The sequence below is a fragment of the Spermophilus citellus genome (genome assembly GCF_964194105.1).
Source record: "Spermophilus citellus genome assembly, chromosome: 6".
In the NCBI taxonomy this organism is placed as follows: Eukaryota; Metazoa; Chordata; class Mammalia; order Rodentia; family Sciuridae; genus Spermophilus; species Spermophilus citellus.
In genome coordinates, this window is record NC_138187.1 from 33,595,086 (window position 1) to 33,616,475 (window position 21,390).

The 21,390-nt window shown below is 42.4% G+C and overlaps 1 protein-coding gene across 3 annotated transcripts in view; it reads right to left on the reverse strand.

Annotated features, from left to right (window-relative positions):
• Positions 1-21,390, reverse strand: part of LMTK2 (lemur tyrosine kinase 2) — an 85,484-nt gene that overhangs the window by 4,942 nt on the left and 59,152 nt on the right. For 2 of the 3 annotated variants that reach the window (XM_081298740.1, XM_081298739.1), the window contains exons 7-11: positions 21,230-21,363; positions 9,929-10,013; positions 8,585-8,706; positions 5,324-5,473; positions 318-3,273 (exon numbers count right to left, since the gene is read on the reverse strand). In XM_081298740.1, coding sequence (XP_081154866.1) covers positions 318-3,273; positions 5,324-5,473; positions 8,585-8,706; positions 9,929-10,013; positions 21,230-21,363 — 3,447 coding nt within the window. The remainder of the gene's footprint in view (positions 1-317; positions 3,274-5,323; positions 5,474-8,584; positions 8,707-9,928; positions 10,014-21,229; positions 21,364-21,390) is intronic. The other variant, XM_081298741.1, reaches the window with a different exon arrangement.

Sequence of the window (21,390 nt, forward strand, 5' to 3'; positions counted from 1 at the left end):
CAAACGACATCTCTGACTATTCTTGGAACTGGAACCCCAAATTACTTGGGGTAATCGCAATCTGTTACCATGAAACAGTAATTATAAAAGAGACCACTGTCCACACTCAACTTTGTAACATGTTTTGGAATTCTCTAATATAGATACAGGCATTTAAAATAATTTTGAGGTGGGGCTGGGATTGTGGCTCAGTGATGGGGTGCTCGTCTAGCACGTGCCAGGCCCACATAAAAATAAACAAACAAAATTGAGGTACTGTGTCCAACTACTTCTAAAAAGTAAACATTAAAAAAAAATAACGTAGAGGTAACAGATACCTGGTCAAACAGGTAGACTGTGACATCATCAAAAAACGTCACTGCTTTCTTTTCCTTCTTCCAGTCATCAGGCAGCTGATCAATGGCCACAGATGCTGACGGTTTCAACAAACTCCGCAAGTGCCTGCTGTCCTCGTCGTTGCTGAGGATCACAGGCACAGGGTGCTCAATGTCGTCTTCCGACTCGGAGCTGAGGCTGTGCAGGTTGAAGGCCCTCAGGTCCTCATCCGAGTCGTCACTGTTCTCGTCCTCCTCATCGGCATCCATCCCATCCTCAGAGAGGTCGAGCATCCCAGACACAGCAAGTTTGCCCAGGTATTTCCCTTCAATATCTGGCTCTTTCAACTTGAGGCCCTCAGAGTGGCTGGATAAGGACTTATCCACCGAAGAATTTGCATATGCCAGGAGTTCGTTGGTGTTGGTTCCCGTGGAGGTGATGGTGCAGGGGCGATCTTCTTGCATCTCGAAGTCCTCACTAAGTTCTGAATTCAATAAACTCAAGGGGCTCCTGGCCTCGTCTTCTACAGAGTATGTCTGTCTGGAAATCTCAACCTGCACTGACTCCAATATTTCTTCTACTTCCAGGTGACTGGAATTCTGCATATCCAATGGAAAACTTTGATGTGGTTGGCTCTTTTGGGTTTCCGGGCAGCTATCTTTGGCACCAGGGCTTTGCTCTGGGGTGACTGGCTCAGGCAGGGACTGGCCCTCTGCTAATGCCAAGGCTGAAGTGGAGGTTCCTGGGACCTCTTCGGACTTTTTATCTGGCTCCGAGTCATTATCTGAGAAGTATGCAGAGTCTCGATATGAACTCTGGGAGACAGGTGCAAAAGTCTGTGAGCTGCCTTCCGCCCCTCGGTGGCCATCACCAGCATCTGAGATGACGATGACCGGGTTGGGAGGCAGACTGCTATGACTGTCATCACCCACTGCAGCTGAGTCTAAGTCTGAGGTGCCCTCAGGGGCAGGGTGTAGAGTCCATTCAGGGGACTCCAGGTTCTCTGTTTCATAGCCACTATCTGCTGGCTTGTCAGGGGGCAGGAGTTTCTGAGGGGTGTGGGAGCCTAAGGATTCCAATAACGTTTCATGGACATCCACTGAATCCAGGGAGTCTGGGGTCTCCACTGACTGTTCTGAGGTCGGGTTGGGTGTTGACAAGCTATCGTCTAAGAGGCTATCTTGGCTGGTGGAGTCTGATGAAAGGGCAGACACCAAGCCTGTATCTTTTGTGGCATCTTTATAACTGAGCTGGTTTAAAGTCTCTACAGTTTCCAAGTTTTTCTCCAGTAAACTGCCTCCATGACAGTCTTCTGAAAGCAGTTTATTTTGTAAGTTTTGTCTCAATTCTGGAAGACTGTTTCCAGTACTCCCCCGACTAGCAAGAACATTATCTATAAGAATGGAGTCCCCTTTGGTTAATCTGAAGACCTCCTGGCTTGGGTGCATTGAGTCCTGGGGCCCACTGTCCACACCACAGGTTCTGGTGTTGGTGGAGGGAATCTCAACCTCAGCAGGTGCAGAGTCTGGATTCAGATCCTGGCAGAGAAGGTCCTCAGGGGTGCTGACATCCAAACCTGTAGGCTTGTTCCCTTCCTGCTTCAGAAGTGAACCTGGGGGGGCATCAGGAAGTGCTTCTTCTGCTGTGAGGGAGGTAGGAGGTACCTGCGCTTCTGGGGAAGACTGCAATGAGGTGCTCAAAGTGTCATCCTTGAGCATGACTCCTGCATCTGTGCCCTTTGTGCCCAGATTCTCCTGGGACAGAGGGAAGCCCGGTGTCTTTTCAGTAAGCTTAAGCTCAGTAGCTATAGAGTTTCTAGGAGACATTTCTGAAACAGTGTCAGTAAAACCAGCATTCTTAAGTTCTGTTTGAAGATCACTTATAAGTTCCTTGCTAGACAATGAGTCTTTTAGTAAGTTTTTCTCTTGAAGAAATAAAAAGTTTTCTGTCAATTCTTGAACATTCAATGGATCAAAGTGATCTTGGTGCAAAAGACTTTCTGATAAACAAAGAGGCTCATGGTCAAAAAGCTTACGAGGCTTTTCTTTGTCAGAGTGGCAAGCTATTCCTGACTTGCTGGGGTCATCCAAACTTGAACCTAAAGTGGTTGGCTTAAACTCAGTTTGAACTCCATTTAGTTCCATTAAGTCGAATATTTTTTGGTGACTGGGCAAATCTTCCACTTTGTCAATATCATTAAAAATATTATTGAAAGGGCTCTCAGGGCCACTGTTAACATGTAAATCCTCAGCTAAGCCAGGATCTTTTGGGTCTGTACTGCTCTGGAAGAAATCTTCATCTGTACTGGATTCCTCAAATTCCGGGTTCCTGAGGGCGGGAAACTGGGATGCCTCTGCTCCAACCCTTTCTGGATTATCCATTTCGGTTGTAAGCAGTGCAGGTGGGTAATCAAGTTCCAAGTTTCTACCGCTTTTCTCTTCTAACTGGATATAATAGTCGCTTCCGACGGAAAGGTTATGAGCATCAAAGACAGGAACCACTCCAGGGGCCCTAAGGGGGACCTCCTGGCCACTGTCATCCTGTTTTCCAGGCCCAGGTTCTGAAAGGGAACTCTCAAACACCTCAACTGGAAAGAAGATGCTTGAGTAGGACAAGGCCTCGTCTGGGTGGCCCCGGCCGTGCTCATCGAAATGATCATGCTTGGCGGCCTCCCAGACATACTCGAAGCTCAGCCCCTGGCTCGTTTCGGTCACTGTGAGAACCTCCTCCATTTCACGACCAAGCCGATCTCTGGTAAAATGGTCGAGGATTGGAAAAGCAGCATTGCTTGATGTGTCTCTGCTGCTGGTGTTTGGTTTGAGAGCATTCCACTGCTGTTCAAAGTCCACTTCCGCATCCCGCTGGCTCTGCATGCGCAGGTAAGTCAGTAGTCTGTGGACATCTTCAGCTGCTGGTCTCTTGTCTGGTGACAGCCAGCAGAACTGTAAGACTTCATACCTAAACAGAGTGGCAGAGGATATTAACAGAATGATGATAAACTGTCTTAAGAATAGACTTTATAAGAACCCTGATACGACTTAACACCCCCACACATTTCCACTCTTTAAATCACTGCCAAACATATTAAGGAGTTTAGTTCATGGTGAGATCAAGACTCAAGAAGAAATGAAAAAATATAACATCTGGGGCTGGGGTTGTGGCTCAGTGGTAGAGTGCTCGCCTAGCATGCATGAGGCACTGGGTTCGATCCTCAGCACCACATAAAAGCAAAATAATGTGTCCACCTAAAAACTAAAGATAAATAAATAAATGTTTAAAAAAAAAGAAAGAAAAAAATATAACATTTGACTCACTCATTTTTTGGTTTTGGGACACTCCATGGTATCCAACTATAGTTCATTTGCTAGTCATTTGTTCTTCTAGTGGTTTTGCAATGACTCAGCCACTGAATTTAGAAACTGTTCTTCTATGTTTTCCTTTTTTTTTTTTTTAAGTACTGGGGATTGAACCTAAAGGTGCTTTACCACTGAACTACATCCCTAGTCTTTTTTTTTTTTTTAATTTTGAGATGGGGATCCAGTGAAGTTGTCCAGTCTGGCTTCAAACTTACAATCCTCCTGCCCCAGCCTCCCATGTTGCTGGGATTACAGATGTGCACCAATAGGCCTGGCCCATGTTAAGTGGGGAATGTATTTATCTTATGCTTTTACTCATTTTATTCTGTGAGAATTCACAGACAAATGCTGTTGTAACTAATGTGTATTTCCTGGATAACAACAGTTTCTGGCCCATGGCTTTCTGTGATCATGAAAAGAGCGGAAGGTAGAGAAAGCAACCAGGGGCTAGGTCTTCAAAGGGGGTTGGCTAGGTATGGCTGACATCTTAACCTGCAGCCATAAGCAGCGGGGAGACAGACTGCCTCACAGGATTGGGTTTACAGAGTATACGTCAGAATGTTCTGGATGAAACAGCTCTAGAAATTGGGGAGCTGAGCAGTGCCCCAACACAGGGAAGCCCAGCTTTCGAGGCATCACCAGGTGGGCAGACTGCGGTGTAGACTGGTCTGAAGGAAGGCGAACCTGGTCCTAACTGGAAATGGAGCAGAACAGATCCAAAGTCTCTCATAGAAAGTAAATTTGTATGACTGGGGATGTAGCTTAGCGACAGGTGGTTGCCTAGCAAGTGTGACTCTATGGGTTCCATCCCCAGCACCACACACCCACAAAAGTGATAAAAAGTAAAAGTAATTTATATTGAAAATGTCAATATACATTATACGAATCAGTCTCCACTGCCAATGTGAACACTGTCCTTTCATGTGATCCACGTTTCCTCCTGTTAATCATCACATATAAACAGTTTCACCTTTTAATTTTATTTTTATTTTTTTAGCAGTACTAGGGATGGGACATGGAACCCAGAGCCTTGTGCTTGCTAGGGAAGCACTCTTCCCCCGAGCTACATGCCTGGCCTTTTTTATTTTACTTATAAGACAGGATCTGGCTGGGTTTCCTGAGATTACAGGCAGGTGCCACTATGCCCTAAACAGCTTCATTTTAAAACAATTCCAATGGAAAGCTCCCATACTACTGGTTTCTTTAATTAGTTCAGGCAGTTTTTTTTTTTTAATTGTATGTAAAACTTAAGTTCCTACTTGTTGTAAACATTTTTTGAATGTTTTTAAGAAAGAGCTAGATGGGGTGTTGCAAGCCTGTAATCCCAGCAGCTGGGGAGGCTGAGGCAGGAGAGTGCAAAGCTGGCCTCAGCAACTTAGTGAGTCCCTGAGCAACTCAGCAAGACCCTGTCTCTAAATAAAATATTAAAAAGAGCTGGAGATGTGGCACAGTAGTTAAGTACCCTGGGTTCAATACATGGTACCACAAAAATTTAAGAAAGACATGTTAACTGAAAACTTAAGTCATGGATAATGTACAAATGAGTGCTTTTCTTAACACCTACTGTTTGAAAATAGGAAACATGAACTAGCACCTGTGGAAGCACGATTTCCTTGTCTTTCAAAGATAACAAAGAACGTGAAGTTACCAACCATCTATCAGAATAAGGCTGCTCCAGCTGGGGCTTCGGGAGTTTCATCTCTCTCTCTCTAATGACTTGATTGAGGACGTCCAGGTTGGAAAGGTTTGCATATGGCTGGGCAGCGTTATCAAAAAGCTCCCAAAGGGTCACACCCAGTGACCTGCGGGAAGAAGAACATGGCTTTCTCCCTTTAGATGTCAAAATTTTAACACCCACATTTTATTTGAATAGACAGCAGTTTTTAAGGACAAGGTATACACTGAAGAGGTTAATAATAATAAGATAATTAACATGATAAACTCTCAAAACAATAATCCGCATCCATAAGTAATAGCAAAAAGAGAGGCATTTCCATTAAAACGAGGAGGACAAGACTGTCTTCTCACATTTAGTCATTTCTACTCTAGAAGTTTTAGCCAATGCCAAAAAAATATGAAGAAGATAACAGAGATAGGGATGAGGTAATATGAGTGTCAACTTTAAAAACCCAAGAAATTAATTGAAAGACCATTAGGATGTTTTAAGAGTGGGCTGGAATTGTGGCTCAGTGGTAGCACTTGCCTGGTAAGTGTGAGGCACTGGGTTTGATCCTAGCACCACATAAAAACAAAGGCATCAAGTCCATATACAACTTAAAAAAAAAAAAAAAAAAAAAAAAAGAATGTTTAAGAGATCTACAAAATGGTTGTAGACTAAATAAATAACTGAATTCTGGGGTAGGAAAAAAATTCCATATTCACGACAGCTGTGAACACCAGAAAATATCATCCCCTACACCCAGTACAAAAAAAATATACATTTTAGTTGTAATTGGACACAATACCTTTATTTTATTTTTTAATTTTTATGTGGTACTGAGGATCAAACCCAGCACCTTGCAAGTGCTAGGCGAGCACTCTACCACTAAGTTACAAGCCCAGCCTCAGACAGTTTGACTAACAAACTGTATTAAGTAAATAGATTATTTAATGTGTGCAATAAACTTTAAATTTAAATCAGCATACTGAGTATCTTAGTTGAGAGATCATCTCTATCAATGTAAACAAAATGATCTGAACCTCCTGATATAACCCAGAAGGCAAGAAGTACTTTCTCTTCTTTGGCACATATGTTAGGGGTAGATGACCATTCTTTTTGTACAAAAGAATTTTAGGACACTGTTAGTGACTTTAGAGAGTTTACAATTTAATTGAAGAAAATAAGAATTCAGGGCTGGGGATGTGGCTCAAGCGGTAGCGCACTCGCCTGGCATGCATGCAGCCCAGGTTCGATCCCCAGCACCACATACAAGATGTTGTGTCCGCCGAAAACTAAAAATAAATATTAAAAAAAAAAAAAAAAAGAAAATAAGAATTCAGCCGGGTGTGGTGTCACACTTCTGTAATCCCAACAGCTCAAAAGGCTGAGGCAGGAGGATCGTTGAGTTCAAAGCCAACCTCGGCAAAAGTGAGGTGCCAAGCAACACAGTGAGACCCTTTCTCTAAATAAAATACAAAATGCAGGGTGTGTGTGTGTGTGTGTGTGTTGTAGCTCAGCTGGTAGTGTGTTTGCCTAGCATGTGTGAGGCACTGAGTTCGCTCCTCAGCACCACATAAAAATAAATAAAATAAAGGTATGGTGTCCTTCTACAACTAAAACAAATGTTTTTTAAAAAAATAACAAAATAGGGCTGGGGATGTGGCTCAGTGGTTGAATGTCCCTGAGTTCAATCCCCGGTACTCCCTGGCCCCCAAAAAGAAAATAAGAATTCACATGAAATACTAAAACCAAACAGGCTTTGTATGATTAATGAAAAATGAGTTTATTACCACCAAGCCTGGTTTGACTTTGGCCAAATCTGTCTACCTGTCTCAATTTCCCCAGATTCCTAACTTACCTCCCTTCCCTCTCCTAAAAAGGCCCATTCTAAACCAAATCCCTTTCAGGCCACAACCACCCCCCCATTTGTCAGCAGCCATGACGCACAGCTTCCCAGCTTCTTAGTAGGAGCAACTTGCATTTTTCTAAGAAGAAAGAGTCCTGTAGCTCCCCCCCACCCCGCCCCCATCTCTGCATGAAGTCTTTCCTGGTCACCCTGGCATGAACTAGGGCCAGGTCTGTCTTAGGAAATATTGGCTATGTTTTCAGGTAAATCATCCTGCTAAGGGCAGTAAAAACCTGGATGAAGCATAAAAAGCATCTTTTTAAAGGCACAAGTGCATAAGAATGTAGAAATTACCATGACAAAATGTAGAACTTAAAGAACTAAGTAGAACAGAAGATCACCTTTGCCTTGGGGCATCTATTGAAGCTCTAGGTTTCTGTTTGTAGTTCCTGAGATTTGATGGAGTGACAGTGGTAAACAGGTCAAAGCCCTGACCCTGCCCAATGTATAGGGTCTTAAAGAGTGACTTCCTCATGGCAGAAATAACCCTGTCTCTACAAGGCAAGCTGCCAAGGCAATGAGGGAGGCAGAGGAAGAGAATAAATGTGTGTAAGGGGTGGGAGCTAAGAGTAACCACAGAGCTCACCTTTATCTAGAGGTGCAGCCTAAATTCACATCATCTGAGTGATCTAAAAAACCTCAAGCTATATATGGGAAGCCCTGTCTGGCAGCACCCTGTACATGGCAGAACACCCAGGTGCCTAGCAGAAGCAAACACAGGTCCTCTCTAGAGGAATATGCCTCATTCTAGATTTCTAAGGATCATCACCATAAAAACACCCCAGAGGAAACAAGGTACCACCAAGAACCAGTAGGACCAGCTGGATATGGTTGTGCACTCCTGTAATCCCAGCAACTTGGGAGGCTGAGCCAGGAGGATCGCCAAGTCAAAACCAGCTTCAGCAACTTAGTAAGGCCGTTAGTAAGACCCTGTCTCAAAAAATATAGGGCTTGCAGTGTACTCAGTGGTAGAATACCCCTAGATACAATCCCTGGTACTGCAAAAATAAATTAAAATCACATATTACATGATAGTCCAATGCCTCTGGGTTTTTACAACAAATATTCATTCAATATTTACTATATACCAGGCCCTGTGGTAGGGCACAGAATATAAAACAGACTTCGTTCCTGTTTTCATGAGGAAAATCGGTAAGAGAGGCAGTACTGGAAAAGCTAATTATATGGTCACAATTGTGATAATTGCTATGATGTCACTGAGTTGCCTTTTCTACACCATCAGGTACTCTTTGTTTTCTCCATTTTAAACAAATACTGTCACACTTAAAGAGGAGGAAATGGGTCCTTGTTTAAAAAAGCCTAAGAAGTGGTAAAACAGATACATACCAGATATTACTGTACTTAGTCTGCTCTGCAGTTAGCAGTCTGTCTTGAAAGCTGGTTACTAATTCTGGAGCAGTCCATCGCAGAGGGAAAACTTTTTTATCATCTGTCTCGATATAATCCTCCTGTGTTGTTAGAAAGCATACAGAGTTTTCAAAAGAATTATACCTGTTCATGAGCTCAATGATTTAATTCCAGGACATTCTCAGAAAACTCATACCCAGCTCAAAACGTTATCAGAATAAAAGTGGGCAAGAAGAAAGACATTGGGAGTGGACAGGAGTTTCTCTGAAGCCTCCCCGGCTTCCTGAGCTGGTTTCTGAGTCATGAATGCTCGCCTCGACTCCCTTCCTAGAAAAGGAAGGTACGACGTGTCTGCTGCAGCAACACGGACCCTGAACAGAGCTCCTTTCCCCACAGGCTGGGCTTCCACACTCAGTGGAATGTGCCATTAATGAGCAAGAGCTCGGGCCTCAAAACCCGACAAATGGTTGCGTGTCCTCATTCCGGCAGTTACCGTGATGTGGTTCTCAGAAAGTAGCAATGTAAGAAGGCTTTCTCCTTATCTTTAAAATGGGGATCACATAAACCTACCTACCGACCTTTGTGACTAAATGGCAATGCTCACAACTACTTCACAGTGCATGGTATACAGCAAGTATTCGAGACGCCACAGTCACTACGAAAATTGTGACAAATAACCAACTTATATTTGCATAACTCATTCTGCAAACATTACCTCTCCATTCCACATATAAACCCTGTAAGACTGAATAGGTATTATCCTCATGTTGCTGCTTGGAAAGTAAAGGTCAAGTGGCACAGGCGGGGTCTCCTGACAGCATGGAGCTGGGACAACCTCAATCGGCTGGGCTACACACACACACACACACACACACACACACACATATTAAATGAAACTCTCAGCTACCTATTTGCTATTTTCTTCAGGGATATGTTTATGGTAGTGTATAAAAATCAAAACCCAAGGTTGCTGAATTTGAGCCAAAATTTTACTGATTTGTGTAATGGAGAAGTATCTATTTGACATGTGCATTCTGTTATGTAAGTCATAACTGTTGCTTACATGTTCATTTTACAATTTGTTTCATATCATCAGACTATATATAAATTATGAAGAGCACAACTCTTTTTAAACAAAGTATTTGGAAAGTTGTCACAGAACCTTGGGCACAGACAGTGCTGTAGACCAATCACACACTGGCAGCAATACTCCCATTATGATGAACAGAACACACCCCACTCCAGAGGCGCACCACAACCAAGAGTCTCACCCACTCTTCCAAGAGCTGAGAGCAAGGAGGCAACATTTAACACAGGGCTTACCTTGTATCTGCTGAATCCTATTCCATAATCTCCCACTTTCACGTTTAAGTCTGAGGTTAGGAAGCAATTCCGCAGGGCTAAGTCACTGCAAACAGAAAGTACAGCAGACACAAAAACAAGGAGAATCAAAAACCAGGATAATGATACTCAAAATCACCAATGGACAAAGGTTTTCTTTAGAAATCAGAGTAGGACTACATACCATATTTCTAATCACTTAGTGGAGAGGTCACATATGTGGCCAGTAACTATGACTGGTAAGACTAACTTCCTAATCACCTCTGTACCATGTTCTGCACTGAAACCACATTTATGGCTTATTCCCCAGTGTTTTAAATGAGACCAAAAGAGAATTCTAAAATAGCTGAATTCCCTGAAGAAAATTTTTTATACCTGTATTGAATCTAGTAAGTCTGCTCATTATAAAGATTAATAAAGTCACCATTTTAAGCACCCAGAAATAATCTACATTATTAAAAATATTTCATTCCCCCCCCTCGTTATGCAAACATTTCATATGAGGCCCTTTCCAAATCACTCTCTCATCTATTCTGAACTCTACCTCTCTACACGGGAATAAAGAACATACTTTCAAGACCTATTTAAAATAATACACTTGGGGCTGGGGTGGTGGCTTAGCGGTAGCGTGCTCGCCTAGCATGCGTGAGGCACTGGGTTCTCAGCACCACATACAAATAAATAAAAATAAAAGTCCATCAACTATTAAAAACTGTTAAAAAAATAAAATAATACACTTATATAATTTATTTTTAGAATAAGCTAATTTTCAAAAACATATACTTTGACAAGTAAAAATTACTTTTTCTAAAGGAATTTCCCTCACAGACATCAGGCTAAATTTTCTGGATTTTTGGCTTTAGACCTTAGAAAATATCTATAGACACTCATACATGTATGACTGTATCTACAGATATATGTATATATACAGACATAGACATACGTATGTATGGGCAGGGAGGGAGGGAAGAAGGAGTAGCATGCCATCTGAAGGCAGAAAACTGAAAATGCAGAAGTTAAGCTTTATCTGTGGGACCAACAATGGCAATGGGACAGCACTGTGGGCTGTGACAACAGAATGGAAGGATAGTTGCCGAGCACCACTAATCAACACCTTTAAGGGTCCCTCTAACCTGATCCCACTAAACCTTCCCCACATCTCCAAGACAAGGAGTAAAATCTGGACACCCGCACCCCAAGAGAAGTGTGTGGGTGTCCCCTACAGATGGGGTCACTTCAGAGCTCAGGGCCATTCAGACACCTCCAGGGCCAAAGGATGACTGTGCCCCCCAACCCCATTCTCCTGTTTCTCCTGACAGATGTTCAGTGTAAGTCTCAGGTAATAGCAAGCATGAAGGTCAGACAAGATGACCAATCAATCACACAGGCAGCGGCCTCTGGCTCTTACTCTAAAAGACACTATAAGATTTGAATGCAGCCTAGCTGACATTCCCAGGGCAGAGAGGAATGCTTTCCTTTATCTGAAACCCAGAGGCAATGGGAAGAAACAGGCCTGCTAATCCCCACCTTCACCCCAGCGATGCCTGCAGCTTGGCACAGCAGGAAGAGTCCCTCACGTGCTGCCTCACTCTTCCAGAACCATGTGATGCTGTGTAGCAGACTTGGTTTTCTCACAGGACAACTGGGGTGCTGGAAATGGCTAACTCAAAAGGTTGTTAAGGGGCAAAATAAAAATGAACATGGCTGTCTTGAAAATGCTTATAACTTGGTTCAAAACTGGTAACAATAAATACTCCCTAAAGTTCAGTAATGTGCAAAGCTACAGAACAGAAAAACAGCAGGTGCCACAGCAGGGGGACCCTGACGTCAATGGCTGCTCCTGTCAGGAAATACAAACACACAGCCAGTATATTCTCCCTCAAGTTGAAAAACAGGTCTAGTGACTACTACTGGAGTCCCAGCCCTGAACGGCTCTCAGAAGGCTCTGACTGGTAACTCCATTTGGCAGCACTTGCACTGGCTCAGCTGACAATGACTGCATGGGACTTAAGGCCCTATAAAGGGAACAGGAAAGTCTTGAGCAGGAGGCAGGAAGCTTCAGGACACAAGGTTTCCAGCCATTTCATGTGAAGTACTGCCACTGGTTTTTAACTCCTGCAACTACAGACCTGCCCTGGGTCTGCAGACCCATTTTGGGAGACAGTCTCCAATGCAAAAGGTAGCAGGAGCTGTTTCCAAAACAACATGCGTCACGTGTGCATACGTGACCCAGGGTAACTGGAATTCTTCATAAAGGGATTAACAATAGGAAGTCTAATGCTTACTGAATATTCTTCTAGAACCTTAACATACATTACCTTATTTAATCTTAACAGCACTTTCAGGTAAATAGGATAAATAAATAAATTTGTAGGAAAAAATAATCTCATGAGGATTAAGCAAGAAGGCTTATGCTAGTGAGGCTAAAGAGAGGTGCATCTCAGCTCCCCACACCATCCGCCCCAGAGCCACAAACAAGGCTCAGGTCTGAAGAGCCTCCATGCACTGCTCTAAGATGGGATGCAGAGGTGCCAGCAGAAGACTAAATCAAGAGGATTCTGGGGGAGGCAAAAGAGACCTTCCTGGAGCTTTGTATCCTCGAGAGATTGACCAGGTCAATCCCCACTAGGTGAGCAAAGCTACATTTACCCAGTGCCTACTGCCTAGTCAGGCAGCCGCTAGACTCTGGGTACCCAGAGTGGGAAATTCTGACCAGAACCCGAGGAAAGTGCCTGTGGCTGGAATGGGCACACCACTGCCAGCCAGGTTTTGAGGGCAGGTGACAAAATAGGATAAGGCCCCTAATGCAGGTTTTCTCCAGGGTTGGTAGGTGCACATTGGACATCCAGATCTATATAGGTCTCAACTGGCTCTGGCTTGTTGGCCCCTATACACAACTGCAAAACTGGACACAATACATAAGGAAGCAGTTTTCAGGTACTGGACAACAGCCCACCTAAGGGTTTGACGCCAGAGAAGGGTGGGCTCCATACTCCCTCACTTTGCTCAGGGACACCCAGTACACTCTGGCTCAGAGATGGAGCCTAGAAAGCTAAGCCTCCTGGTGGATACAGGAGTGGCTGGAGGCTGCTAAGAGGCTGAACTTGAGGGAGGGAACAGGAGAAGCTGCTCGACAACATCTAAGACCAAGACCAACTTAAGCTGCCAAGTGGCCACCTTCCAAGACAAGTCTATGCACTTTTCAGTGGGGTAGCTCTCGTACTGCAGTGTGTGCCAGAACCACCTGAGCTCCTAGATGGGTGTGGTGGCCACTTCTACAATCCCACAGACTCAGGAGGCTAAGGCAGGAGGATCCCAAATTATAGGCTAGCCTCAGCAACTTAGTGAGACCCTGTCTTAAAATGAAAAATAAAAAGGACTAGGGATATAGCTCGGTGGTAAAGCACCCCTGGGTTTAATCCCCCGTAATCATCCCCCCCCAAAAAAGTATCACTTGGAGGCTCCTTAAAATAAAAGGCAGTAAGCTGGGGGGCAGGGACAGAGACTGTCTAACAAGTAGGGTTCAGACTCTCACACCCAGGACCTGCACCATAACCAGACAGGTTCGCAAGTGAAGGGGTGAGATGCCAAATAAAATGCAATTCCATTTACCAAAATAACTATCAGACAACCTCCCCAAATCCAAGTCTAGACTAGAAGCTGCATCAGACCAGGATCAAAGAGAGTCGGCACAGTTTATGTGTGCACATTTTAATCAGTGCTCAAACTACTGGTTAAAACGGCAACTAGCGTATTTACCACAGATCCCAGAATGTTGATTCTCCCAGGGTGCCCGGGCTCACCTAGGACAACACAGCATTTGGGTATGATTCAAGATGAGTAGCTGGCCACCATCTGACAATGCTTGCCTTGGTGTTGCACGTGCTGAGCCTGTGGTATGCTTCTCCTCCCAGAACAAACCAACATAGCTCCCTCGTCCACAGCTCTGCCTTCAGGATCCTCTTATGCACACACACACATCCCGCACTACTGGGTAGTGGAGATGCTAGGCTCTTTCTGCATCTTCCTGAAGTACAATCTTTTTTAAAACAATGCCTTTCTCCATCCCTTCCATGTACCTTGTATTAACAAATTGGCATATGCAAACCACTCCACCACCCAAATAGATATTTTTTGGTAATAGGGATGGAACCCAGGGCACTGTACCTGTGAGCTATATCCCAAGCTTTTTCGTTTTATTTTGAGTCAGGTCTTGCTAAGTTGCCCAGGCTGGCAACTTTGAGCCTCCTGTCTCAATCTCACTGGGGGTTACAGGCACGCATTACTTCACCTGACTCTATAAAAATCTTTCCCTATTTTTATACATAACACACATGCACACATACATAGATATACAAACGGGATTAAGGAGCATTTGCCTTACAGAAACACAATTTTATGCCTACTAATCTACATCTTCATATAACATGAAAATTCCTAAGTTGACCAGTCTAGCAATTCTAAATCTTTCTTTATAATAGCTGTATAATAATCCACAATGCAGACATTTATTCTTGTTCCTCCATGAACACTTAGTTTTCCTTTTGTTCTGTTTATAACCCCTTTAAATAATGCTGCAATAGTTATTTCTAACACATATTTTGAAGTTTTAGTGCTATCCCATTTTCTATGGGATAGTCTAGGCGTGGAATTAAAGGGAATATGTATTTTTAATTATATAGATATTGCCCCATGGCTTTTCAAAAAATGTAATAATATACATGTAACACAAAACAAAAACTCTTTTCTCATCTGCCTACCAGCAACAGATGCAGCTGGTCCTTTAGTTGCTCAGTCTTAGGTATAGTAGCCCTTGAGCTGCTATCTGCACTGCAGATCCATCTTCCCAACTCTATTGCCTGTTGGTTTTATTTATGGTTACCTGTTATTGTACAAATTGTTTTAATTTTATAATCAACTATATGCACCTTTTATTTCATAACTCTTAGGTTTCCCATCTTAATTCAGAAGATCTCACTCACACCTATGTGATACATATAATCTTTCAGAATTCTGTCGGGAACACAATTCTTTGAGTTGTATCTTCATATATGGGATAATGTGGTGGTCCATTTCCCCAATAACGATTTGTGCCATCATTTAATAAATAGCCACCCTTTTTAACACTGACTTGAAATATCACTTTTGTTGATTATTCACTTTCTTCCTTTCTTTCTTCTTTTTTTTTTCTTTCCTTTTTTTTTCTGGTACTAAGAATTGAACCTAGGGGTGCTATCACTCCAATTTTTCTGTTTTGAGACAGGGTCTTGGGGCCTCACTATGATGCTGAGGCTGGTTTTGAACTTGCAATCCTTCTGCCTCAGCCTCCCAAGCTGCTGGGATTACAGGCGTGCACCCACTCGGCCCAACCATATCCCTTTCTATATGTATCGTGCACTATTAGTGCATTTCTCTGCCCAAACATGATTTTATTATAATGGCCTACTGTATATGCTGATATTTGGTAAAGTAGGCTCTCCCTTCTTCCCTCATGATCCTTTCTTTTTTCTTTTTCATATTTATGGCTCCTTAAGACACTTATTCTTCTATGCGAAGCTAATCATAATTTCAGCCAAATCCCCCCTGTCAAACATGAAAACCCTGTTAGGAGTCTAACTGGAATTTTTTAAATTAACTGACATCTTTTTGTTGTCTTCCCACCATAAATCATGACACAACTTTCCATCTGCCCATGTACTGTTTTATATGCTTCAATAAGAGTTCACAGTCTGCTTTTTTTTTTTTTAAGTTCTGTGTCTTTCTCACATAATTTGTTCCCATAGTTTACATTTCTGGCATTATCATGCATAGAATAGTTTTTTCCACCCTTATTTCTGTGTATTTACACCTAGTACAGAGAAAAACAGCTATTAACTGGAAATCATTCAATAAATCTTAACTACTTTTTTTTTTTTTTGTACCAGGGATTAAACTCAGGGACACTCGACTACTGAGCCATATCCCCAGCCCTATTTTGTATTTTATTTAGAGACAGGATCTCACTGGGTTGCTTAGTGCTTTGCATTTGCCGAGGCTGGCTTTGAACTCATGATCCTCCTGCCTCAGTCTCCCCAGCTGCTGGGAGTATAGGTGTGAGCCACCACACCCAGCTTTAACTACTATTTTTAAACTGATGATTTTCTTGCTCATGTTTGTATTCACTAGTACCTTCAAAGAAAGGTGAAAATTAATGGAAACAGTGGGCATCTCTGTCTTTGTAATTTAATTGAAAAGGCTTTATTTTGCCATTTAGAATATTTGCTTTTGAGTTTTATAAACAGTTCTTATGATATGTCCTTATGCTACATAAATTATTTTTCTTTTTTCCTATTAGAGATTAAAATATGGAATGGCTGCTGAACTAAATGATACTGATGTATTTCTTTTCTTTGATCTTGCCAATGTGATAAATTACACAGATATTCCATATGCCTAGAAGTTGTACCTGTTTTATTCACCTGTTGCTAGATACAACTTGTTAGTATGTATCTACATTCATTAACAAAAATTGCCTATAATTTTTTTTAACACTACCTTTTTTTTTTTTTTGTACTGGGGATTGAACTCAGAGGCACTCAACCACTCAACCCAATCCTATTTTGTATTTTATTAAGAGACAGTATTTTCACTGAGTTGCTTAACACCTCGCCGTTGCTGAGGCTGGCTTTGAACTCATGATCCTCTTGCCTCAGTTTCCTGAGTGGGATTAGGGCATGTGCCATCGTGCCCAGTTGTACCACCCTTTGCTAAAATCATGATGGATTTATTAAATGTGTGGTAGAAATTTCCATCTTCTTTGTGGTTGAATACAACAGAGTCTTCTCTTCGCTCAAGGTTAGCTGGAAGTCAACCAAGCACCCTCTGGAACAGGCACCTTTTTAAAGAAAGCTCTTTAATCACCTTTTCAGTGCAGCCCTGTCTTCCATTTTCCCCTGGGTTTAAACTAATTTAAACTGGTTCCTTTCCCGTGGTGCCTTTCCTCATTTCTATGTGAAATACATGATGAGAGAGAAAACAGTCTCTGGCTTCCAACACATTTTTTTTATGTAGGAAGTAAAATTAAAAGTATCCACGGACAGCCACCACCTACAAATGCAGACAGACACACTCATTGGAGACACGCCCTCCCATCCCTTACAGACTGAGCCCAGAGGCCTTGTGCTCTGGCTTCCGGCTGCCCCTCGGTTCTCTTCCCCGGCTTGCTGCTGTGTACCTTCTATGTCAGTTAAACTAGACTAGTGAGAGCTCCCTCAACTCCCTTTCCTTCAGTTCCTCCCTGACACATGTCCTCTCACTACTGCATTCTCCAGCAGCTTCCTAATCTCCCCATCCTCTAATTTACGCTCATTTAGGATCACCTCTTTCTGAAAACCTACCTGGATTACCCCAGACCATATTCATTTCGTTGGCATAAATGAGCACACATGGTGTTTGTGCCTGGGTTCAAACTGCTCCTTGCATTAGGACTGACACAGAGAAATAGTTAACCACTCTGAGCCTCAGTATTCTGCTCTGTAAAAGGGGTTAATAGCTGCACCATCCTCATGGCTCACAGGGTTATTTCTGAGAATAATCAAATAAGTATTCACAGACTGTTTTATGTAGTAATCATCCTGCCAAACATGGCTATGTTTTAACTCTCCTGCTGGAGCATTAGCTGAGAATGTAGCTTTGATTTTAAATACATTTCCCTATCTCTCACCTTCTCTATACTTGAACTTTGCAGACTATGTAAGTGCAATCAGTGAATACTTATCCTAGGAAGTTTATGTGCCTTTAACTTACTAATCCAAAAAAGCAAGAAAATTAAAACTCCAAAAGGAAACTGAGGTCCACCCCTAATTGTCTTCATTATCACCATGGCCATCATCATCTCCTCTCCCACTTCTTTCCCCAGTGTGTCATCAGGCTGGACATGACACCAAGCGCTCCATGACTTCATTACTCTACATCAATCTGGAGAATTTGGCATTGGCATTATCAGTCCACTAGTGAAGACAGAGGCCTAGCCTGCCCGCCCCTTGCCCATCCCCCCTCACAGAGCATCACAGGTGTCCATGACACTAGAACTGCACAGCCTGAAGGGGAGTCCTCGTTTCCATCAGGAAAGCAAAGTGATGTTAGAGTTCTAGTTCTTCTCCTCATTTAACACCACTGTATGCCAGGCACTGTCTGTAGCTTTAATCTCAACTTAAATGAATTAAAAGTAAACACACACATATTGCCATGTATGTATTTTTTCCTTCAAGACCCATCTTGACAACAGTAAATATTAAAAGGAATCTTTAAGAGTATAAAGATTTGACACACAAATTAAGGAAAACCCCCAATAACTGGATAAAAAGCAGCCAGACCAGGGATGGGGTTGCGGCTCAGAGGTAGAGCACTTGCCTAGCACATGTTGAGACACTAGGTTTGCTCCTCGGCACCACAAAAATAAATAAATAAATAAAATAAAAATATTGTCTCCATCTACAACTAAAAAAAAAATTTTAAACAAAAAAAAAATAGCCAGACCAGAGGTAGAGCTCCCTGATTGGTGACAAGGTAAGCATTACCAATATGGACACACAGGGTACAATCGATTAAAATAAACAAACAAACAACAACAACAACAAAAAAACACATAAAAAGACACTTAACTAAGGGTCTTTTTTCCCCAGTATTAGGGACTGAACCCGGGATGCTCCACCACTAAGCTACATTCCCAGCCCTTTTATTTTGAGATAGAGTCTTGCCAAGTTGCTGAGGCTGGACTCTAACTTGGGATCCTCCTGCCTCAGCCTCCTGAGTCACTAGGATTACTGGTGTGTGCCAACTCATTGGGCTACCAAGGGCTTATTTATTGTGCCCCTATAATGCTTGATTACCTTACACTCTGGTGGATGGAAAACTTAGTGACCTCAGTGTTCTTAGCAAAAAGTACCTTGAACTTTAGAACAAGACATACTCTGAAGAAGCTCTTTGGTGCACTGACATCACCCAGGACCTACCTCCTCAAGGCCTCCGGCTACCAGAGCCAGCACAAGGGCAATGTCCCCTGATGGAGACTTCCCACTAAGCCCATTGCAGTGACCTGATGGCATCTTACTGCTCAGGAAGAGGACACAGGCAGAAGACGGTGGTCTTGGGTTCTAGGCTACCGTTGGGGTGGGCCACTCAGAAACACAGGCTGCCTGGAACCCAGCCATGAGGCTCTTCTCAAACGTTACAGAAAAACAAAACTTAACCAGGGCGATCGACCCAATCAGTTCCCAATGAGTGACAACCCTGGATTGGACAGGTGGGCTGCTCTACTTCAACCCAATCAACACAGCAACTCAACCAATAAATATTCTAAATCCCAACTTTAAATACGCCACACAATAGGCTACTCACACAAAAAAAGAACTTAAAACATAAAATCCTGACCCACACAAACTTTTACATAAAATAAGGGCTACTTTTAAAACATCTGTCAATGATATTTGAAAAATCTGTCAATGCTTTCAAGGATTTTCTTTTTTCTTTACCTTGAGCTTTTGTTTGTATTTGAATAAAGCCCAAATCATGTGATTTAATTTATCATCTTAGTTTTTAAAGTCCACAAATTCTAAATTAGGTAAAACTTTAACTCAAGGAAACTCACAAGAAAATACGATTTACACTGACACTTTGGCTAATTTTTAAAATATACTAGTGAAAGGTACTTGGGCTTTATAAACACAATTTCTAGCTGTCTTTGGTAACTTTAAGCTGCCGATTCTGATTTTTTTTTAAATATTTATTTTTTAGTTTTAGGTGTACACACTATCTTTATTTTTTTACTTTTATGTGGTGTTGAGGATCGAACCCAGTGCCCCGCGCATGCCAGGTGAGTGTGCTACCACTTGAGCCACATCCCCAGCCCCAATTCTGATTTTTAAATGTTATCTTCTCCAAAATTTAAAAAATCCCTAAGGCAAATGTTAGGCAATAATCATCTGTATTTGACAAAAGACTAACAATAAAAATCATGCTAGATATTAACATGTTATAAAAGATTCAAAGACTAAATACAAGATTTCTCCATTATCACATGAACAGGTATTTACATTTTAAGTTCTATGTAAGGAATTCTACCTTAGGCCTGAAGAAACCCATAACCTTTTAGGTCTTTTAAGAACACTTTATCAGAACGACTTGTTCATTACTGCAAGTCAAATAACATGCAGATGTGTAGGGAAAAGATTAGCTTCCGTTTTTTTCCCCACTATGAAGCGGGGAACTTTTCTAAGCCTGTCCATACACTCCTAACAAATGCAACCAGGTCTTACTTTAAAAAGTTATAGTCATACTATGAATGTATTAATCTGTAATCTGTTGTTTTTTTTTTTTTTTTTTAATACAATACTTCACAGACACCTCCCTCAAGTCAAGACACAGGTATTCCCTTTCAGGTCTTTGGGTTATTAAGAGCTACATGATTTAGTCAGCCAACTAATGAGATCATCCTGGTTTCCCCAGATACCTAAGAAATTAAATTGTCTTTTAAACATAAATCTGAGGTCAAAAGCCTGGAAGATAATAAGTAGAAATCTCTTTTGGGGTTCACCGAACAGAGTCCATGTGATATAGAACTCAAAACCCTTGGCTGTTTTCATTATGAAAACCACCAACAATGACCTGAACAAAATACAAAGTGCAGAGGTTATTTCATGCAGTCCTTGAAAGATTTCAACAGAAATACTACTTGGATCATTGCACTGCCCAAACTGCTTGTGACCACCTCTACCCTGGACACGAGGACAGGCCCCCAGATCCAAGCCCTTGACACCCTTGCTTCTGAGCTGGCACCTGTAAGCCAACCGTTTAGCTGGCCAGAAGCCAATACTGTGACCTTCTATGAAAAGATGCTGCTGGCCTTGCGCTGGGGTGTGAACCAGGACACAGTGTCTAGTAGTACAATCAGATGCCTAGAGGTGACATGAAAAAAGACACAGCAAGCAGAATGTCACCAGGGAGACTAGGCCTGTTTACTCCCTACTCTGCGGCATGTACGCATTTTAAACTCTTTGAAATTCTGGAAATAATTTCTAGATCTTAAGCTGTATTAAGACGTTTTATTCACTAGTATTGGTTTAAATAAAACCCAACTCAACCTTTACCTGGACACTGGGAAGAACTACTTCTACTTGTTTTAGCCAAGGATTCACTCCACGACCTGTGCTCCTAAAGGTTCCTTAGTGCCTTTTCACAAACTGCACAGCCTCTATGGACACAACACTAGTGATGCATGAGGCACCTGTGCCCAGCCACACCCACCTGTGCAGGAAATGCAGCTTGTGCATGGCTGCCAGCCCCGCAGCGATCTCGCAGGCCATCCTCTGCAACAGCATGGTCTGTGAGTCCCCCCGCACGTGCTCTTGCTCATTGCGCAGGTAAGCTTTTAGATCGCCCTGCAAAAAACCAGTGCATGTAAGTGT